We start from the raw sequence: 6,558 nt of genomic DNA, 5'->3' as shown, positions 1-6,558 counted from the left end.
CGCAGCAACAGCACTGCCGGGGGGCTGCACGTGGCTAATCCCCACCTTGGGCACCACCGAGCAGCACGGCCACCCCTCACTGCCATAGGGGAGCACAGGGCACCCTGGTCCCTTCCCGGCCTGCCGGGTGCTGCCATCATTTGCGCCTGCCGAAAATGGACTTCTTGCTGGGGTTCTTGTCCCCCACGCTCAGGCCGATGAGCAGCCGAGCCTTCTCGTCCTCCTCCTGCTGCTGGATGGTCCCATCGGATTTGCTCTCCAGCTTCCCCCGGGCCTCTGCGCCCGCTGCCGGCTTCACGCGGAGGTTTCGCTTGGACCACACCTGCCCCGGGATTTAAGGGGTTCAGCACCCAGTGGATGCACCCAAGCCCCATGGCATGGGTGAGACCTGGGGCTGCTGAGCCGGGGAAGCTGCTCTGGAGAACATGGTGCCTGCCATGGTGGCCATCCCGGGACCTCCATGTACCTGTGCCACCAAGGCTTTGCGGCTGTCCCTCTTCACCGCCATGGCAAAGTCCAGCCACGTCCACGTGTTGTTGTGGTACTCCAGGCACGGCAGCACCAGGTTCAGGTCACCCCAATCCACGCTGTTCTTCTCGCCCTGGGTAACCCATAGTGTGGGATGATGCCCCAGGTCTCCCCCCAGGGTGGAGGGGCTGTACCCCTTCCCCAGTGCACCCTGTCCCACCAGCCCCACACCTTGTAGCTGACGCAGAGCGGCACCTGCGGGATCTTGATGTAGATGAAGGAGTTGTTCATGGCCGCACGCTCCTTCATCTTGTCGATGTCATCCACGGGATGCTGGGGACAGAGCAGGGGCCATGAGCAGAAGGGAAGGAGAAGGGGTTGCAGCCAGGAAGCAGCAGGAAAGGGACAGCCGGGCACCAAGCCATGGCTTTGCTTCATGGGGGAGAGGTGAGAGCTGCTCTGGCGTGGTGTGAGCAAAATGAGATGCTGCAGGGATCACATTGAGTGTGCAGGGGCTTGGGGGGTGAAGGATGCAAAAACCATCATGGTGTCAGGAAGCATGAGAAAAAGGACAGGCAAGTGAGGGAGGACACGGCTGCCTCGTCCTGCTGAGGGAAACCGGGCTGACTCCATGGCCAAATCCCCCCCAGAGGCAGCAGCAGGTACCTCGGGTGCTTTCCGGAATGATCTCCTGACCCCTGACGTCCGATTCAGTCCCTGAGCGACTCCTTTCCCTGGGCCCAGCGAGTCATCAGCCACAATGAGCTGCCGCGGCTTCACCACGGGGATCCCTGGGACAAACAGGGTGGGAGGTGGTGGCTGGTGAAGGTTATCCATCACCCAGCCCCCTCCTCTGCTCTCCCCACCAGCTCCCTGCCCACAGGGAAGACCACGAGTCCCTGTGTTTTGACATACTTCCCACCAGCAGCTACTAAAAACATATGGAGCTGCTCAAGGACATTGCTCTGGTGCCATGAGTGGTGACCATGAGCCTCTCACCTGTTGTCACCAGCTTGGACTTATCTTCTTCATCCCCCACCTCCTCCTCCTCCACGTTGCGGCCGGGGAAGAAGAAACCCATCATCCTGTGGAAGAACTGGTGGGTGAGCTGGATGGTGAGAGGTACCACGTTCACCTGCGGGGAGAGAGGCACATCAGAGCCAGGCACACACTGCCCATAGGGACCTCAGCCACCTCCCAGCCCATCCCCAGCACCTCGAAGTGCTCCTTGATGGAGATGCCCCCAACAGGCGGCCGGACCTTGCTGAAGATCCTCAGTGCGAGCTGCCGGCCGGACTGGCAGGAGCTCTGGGGGCGCAGCACCACCTGCAGGGAATAGGGATGGGTGGCTGGGATGAGGACAGACCACCTCGTCCTGCGTGTCCCCAGGGATGCAGGGCTGCTCCTTGCCTTGTACACAGCGTTGGGCAGGAGGTTGTTCATCGTCACCCAGCCCAGCTCCAGCAGATGCTCGGCTGTGTCGTCGGACTTGTTGACCTGCGCACATGGGTCCATCAGCTCCATCAGCCCAGGCCCTAGCTCTGGGGCTGTGGGTGCCACCAGCCCATCTCTACCTTGCTGTAGAGGAAGCGCTGGAGCTCCAGCTCGGCTATGCCCAGCTGCCCATCCTCCTCGGTCAGGCGCCAACGTGCTTGGGCGAAGTAGAACTCGGTCCGTCGCGCCACGCTCACGTCCTCCGGCTGCTTCCGCAGCTCCATCTTGTTGGCTCTCTGCAGCTGGAAGTCCTTGAAGCACCTGCAGCACACAGGGGAGCAATGGGATGTTGAAGCCATGGAATAAGGGGGACACAACACTGGGAAAAAGCCAAAGATGGGCCCTACCTGATCAGTATGTTGAGCTCCTCGCTTTCCAGCTGCAGGTCAGCTTTCTCCTGGCTCAGCTGCTGCTGCAGCCTGTGGTTGAGGTCAAGCAGGCTTTCGTTTTTGCTGTCATCCTGCAGGGACTGAAGGACACAAAGCCCTCAGCACCCTCTGCCAGAGCAGGGAGCCAGGACCCGCATGGAGATGGGGTTCACCTTCACATTGGAATACATCTGCTTCTCCAGCTGCCGGATCTGGGCGACGTGCTGCCTCACAGCCTCTTGTAGGTGCAGGATGCTGCTGCGCTGCTCCTCGGGGTTGCTGGAGATCTCCAGCTGGAAGCGCACCCGCTGCTTCTTCTCACTGTGCTCCTGGGCATGGGGATAGGGGGAGGTTAGGAGTGCCCTGGGTGCTGTGGGTGACACAGTGACCTGAAGCCTCGTGGGTACCTTGCGTTTGGGCTCCACGTGCAGCAGCAGGTTGTTGACTATGTCAAGGATCATGGCATACTGCGCGGGGTTGGTGGAGATCTCCAAGTCGTGGTGGATCAACGTGAACGTATCCACAGCTCCTGCAGGGACACACAGAAGGGCCTCAGCATGGCCAGAAATGGGATGCACGTGTGGGCCAGCCAGAGATGGAGAGGGATAAGGAACAAACCAAGGTGGTTACACTGGCTCCAGCAGGCACAGAATCATCTGGTGCCCTGCCACGTGGCTGGGGACCCCTCCTGTGTGCAGCCCTCTGATCTCAGCAGGGCCAAGACAGACCATCCTTGAACTTAGCTGGCACTTGTGGGTCTGCCCCCCGAGACACACCGCCTGCATGTACCCACCCTCCTGCTTCTTCAGCAGATCCTCCTTCTCCTGGTTGGCGGGGGTCTCGGGGGGCTTTATCTGCGTGGCCAGCTCGGGGTCGATGTCATGGCTGTAGCTGATGTAGTACATGCGGCAGCTGCAGCGGGAGATGATCCTCTGTACCTGCTGGGTCTGCTGGGCTTCCGAGGGCTGGTTCCAGTCTGGGGACAGGCAGGGGGACACGGTCAGAGCACCATGTCCTGCCACATGGGGGCTCAGAGCATCAGCCAGCTCCTGGAGCCACCCGGGGACAGGCCAGCTCTCAGCTTCACCAACCCTGGGGTCACACACGAGCAGGATGGGGACACACACAGCAGCCACCACGCTGTGGGCAGTACCTGTGGTGGTGCTGACCATGCCCCCCACCGCCTGCCCGCTCTCCATCAGCTCCTGCACCGAGTCCAGGCTCCGCTGCCGATGCTCCTCAATGTTTTTCACCTGGGGAGGCACAGAAACACCACTGACTGTCCCTGCTCTGGCCAGGGCACTGGCAATGCTGCCTGCTCCCCATGCAGCCTCTCACCTCCAGCCAGAGCTGCCCGTGCTCCCTCTCTGTGGGGCCACTCTCCGTCGTGGCAAAGTACTGCATGCCATCCAGCAAGCAGGTCCAAGATGTCTTCTGCTTCAGCGTGTCCCCGTACCAGGCAGGGTGGTGCTGGCACTGCAGTAGCTGGGCTTTGGCAGCAGACACAATCACGCAGCCCTCGGTCTCTGCGCCGCGCAGCACCATCTGCAAGGGGGGTGAGATGAGCCCTTGTGGGGCAGGGACAGCCCCTCTCACAGCAAGGCCATGGGGAGTGGAGAGCGTGGGGACAGGCAGGCTGCCCAAGAGCAGGTACCTGGCAGTTGACCAGCTCGATGAGGCAGTTTCTGTTGTAGATGTCATCAGTTTGGCAGGCAGCGATGCCACAAAGCTGCTCACTAGCCCCCGACTCCTCCTCTGTGAAGACCACAAACTTATCTGTCTCCTCAATGAGCTTCTGCAGCATGTAGGCACCTGGGGAAGGAGAAAGGGTCAGTGCAAGGCTGTGTGAGGGTGACGGGGTGAAGGCAGGCACAGCTTTGGGCTAGCATGCACATCACTGGTGGTGGGTTTCCCCTCCTTGCCATGCTCACCCCCTGAGGAGGCTCTCTCGGGACGGCCACTGGTGATGGGAACAGTCACTCTGGCAGGGATGGAGTGAGCAGAGAGCGGGCCCCGCTTCAGCTTCTTGGCTTGGAGCTGTGTGTCGATCTTGAGCCCCTTCAGGGCCTCGGTGGACAGGTTGCGCTTGAGCACAGCTGCCTTCTTGTAGCCGTCGTAGAGGCCGAAGGCGATGTCCCGGTTCGTGGTGGTCCAGGACGCCCGCAGGTCCACCAAGTGCAGCTGATGCGTGTGGAAACCATCGTCCCCATCCCGCAGGGGCAGCTCCTGCGCACACAGGGTCAGAGCTCCAGCAAGGCAAAGCCACCCCCAGCTCCATGCCCATGGGACTCACGCACAGGGGCTCCATGCTCTGCGTGGGGACCACTCCACAGCCCTCACACCAGGGATGCTGTGGCTGGAACACATCCCTTTGGCCAGGCACTCAGACCAGAGGTCTACCTCCTCTCCAGCCAAATCCCTTCCCCATTGCATCCAAAGACCCCCTTGTCCCAGGGGGATGCCATCAGGCCATGCCCTACGCATGTGCAGTGGTACCTCCTCTGCTGTGCGGTTGCTGTGCCGCTGGTAGGTGAGTGAGGACAGGCTCAGCAGATGGGTTTTCTTCACCAGGGTGTCGAGCCGGTGGTCAGCATTCTCATCACAAGTGGAGGCCATGAGGTGCACGGTGACCTGGCTCAGGTCACTCACCATCTGTGTGATGCTCCACTCCGAAATGAGGCGTCGCATCACCGTGCCAGCTGGGGGACAGAGACAGGGGTCAGCCAGGACCTTGTCCTGCTTGGAAGTGCTGCCAGCAGAGCCCCCACTCACCCTGTGGGATGAGTCGCTGCGTGCCACGAGTGAAGATGTGTCCCTGGCAGCATTCCACTTGGATTCCCCGCTGCTGGGCAAAGGAGGCCCAGTAATGTACCTATGAGGGAGAAAACAGAGGGGTTGAGAGGCCAGCACGGGCAAAGTGGGTTGGTAACACCAGATCCCCATGCCCAGGACTTGCCTGCAGCCGGGGGAAGAGCGCAGTGTAAGACAACTGCTTGTAATGCTGCCCCAGCTTCTTCTTACTGGGTTTCATGTTGTTGAAGAGCTTCCCGCGGCAGATGGGGCGCGTCACGCTGGTCCACGTGGCCCAGAAGTTCTGCATCCAGCGCAGGGTGCTGCTGTAGAGCAGGATCCGGGGCTGGGAGTGCTCTGAGAACATACCCACCGTCAACCAGCACCATGGGGCAGGGACACGGCAGCACCCAACCCGAGACTGCTAAAACCAAGGGATCCCCAGGGTGCTGTCACCCACCCTCACTGGGCCGCGTCAGGTCCATGCGGATGGAGAGGTTGAGGTTCTCGGAGCGGAAGGCACGGTAGGAATCGTACTGCTGCCCCACCGGCACCTCAGGCAGGAAGTCGGGGGAGCGCAGCACCACGCTGTGGTGGTCATGGGGGTTCCCGTGGCACAGCCACTGCAGGTCCAGCGTCATGCACAGGTCAGGCAGGTGCAGGAAGCAGCAATCGTCATACCTGAGTGGGAAAAGAAACCCCATTCCCATTGCCACCCTCGTGGCAGCCCCTGTGCTCCCAGGCTCACACTCACTTGGAGGCTGTCCGCACATTGATGTCCAAATTGCCCTTGAAGACAAACTGCCCGGGCTTCCAATGGAAGGAGAGGTGGCTCCACTCCCAGTGCATGTTCTCCGTGGTGTTGTAGGGGTCCTGCAAGGACAAGCGTGGGGAGAGGCAGACGTGAGCTGATGCCACATTGTGCTCTGCTCCCTGCCTCGGCAGCACCCACCTCGGTGGCCAACTGGTGTAGGTTGGCTTGTTCAATATCCATGTGCCAGTCCCCGTGCAAGAGAAGGCGGCTCTTGTCCCACCAGGGCAATGGGGCGCTGGGGTCCTCTGAGGGCTTAGTGAGGAGATCCACACACTGGCTGATGAGGGTCCAGGCTGGGTCCCAGCAGGGCCCCCACACGATGGTGAACTGGGAGATCTCAGCTGAGGACATAGAGGTTGGCTCAGCCCTTTGCACGTCCCACACAGCCCTGCCTCAGAGCCCCTCGTCCCTCCAGCTCTTACAGTGGAAGTCATGGTAGAACTTCAAGGGTGGCATGTTCCTTTCCACCGTGGCATCCCCCCAGGGCAGCCCCAGCTTGAGGAGCTGGCGGCGCCGGGAGCAGGCCTGGCCGCACTGCTCAGCTCCGATCAGCCGCCCGGAGAGCTGCCAATTCCGGATCTCAAAGAGGTAGCGAGGGTAGTCACGGATCCGCACTGCAGGGAC

General features: G+C 61.2%; 1 protein-coding gene across 1 annotated transcript in view; it reads right to left on the bottom strand.

Moving 5' to 3' along the window:
• Window positions 1-136: 136 nt before the first annotated feature.
• KIAA0100 (KIAA0100 ortholog) overlaps window positions 137-6,558 on the bottom strand; it is a gene marked incomplete at its 5' end in the record, with an annotated part of 12,374 nt that continues 5,952 nt past the window's right edge. Inside the window, 23 exon segments of the mRNA XM_010012248.1 lie at window positions 137-322; window positions 467-601; window positions 700-801; window positions 1,135-1,259; window positions 1,468-1,603; window positions 1,684-1,794; window positions 1,879-1,965; window positions 2,043-2,223; window positions 2,310-2,431; window positions 2,504-2,659; window positions 2,738-2,859; window positions 3,124-3,306; window positions 3,484-3,583; window positions 3,669-3,875; window positions 3,985-4,142; window positions 4,262-4,556; window positions 4,827-5,029; window positions 5,103-5,202; window positions 5,287-5,477; window positions 5,581-5,801; window positions 5,875-5,993; window positions 6,073-6,275; window positions 6,357-6,548. Of these exon segments, the coding sequence (XP_010010550.1) occupies window positions 137-322; window positions 467-601; window positions 700-801; window positions 1,135-1,259; window positions 1,468-1,603; window positions 1,684-1,794; window positions 1,879-1,965; window positions 2,043-2,223; window positions 2,310-2,431; window positions 2,504-2,659; window positions 2,738-2,859; window positions 3,124-3,306; window positions 3,484-3,583; window positions 3,669-3,875; window positions 3,985-4,142; window positions 4,262-4,556; window positions 4,827-5,029; window positions 5,103-5,202; window positions 5,287-5,477; window positions 5,581-5,801; window positions 5,875-5,993; window positions 6,073-6,275; window positions 6,357-6,548 (3,635 nt within the window).

This window comes from Nestor notabilis, unplaced genomic scaffold, assembly GCF_000696875.1.
Source record: "Nestor notabilis isolate BGI_N333 unplaced genomic scaffold, ASM69687v1 scaffold22763, whole genome shotgun sequence".
NCBI classification, from domain to species: Eukaryota; Metazoa; Chordata; class Aves; order Psittaciformes; family Psittacidae; genus Nestor; species Nestor notabilis.
The sequence above is the reverse complement of the archived record's forward strand: the minus strand, read 5'-3'. Positions and strand labels throughout refer to the sequence as shown.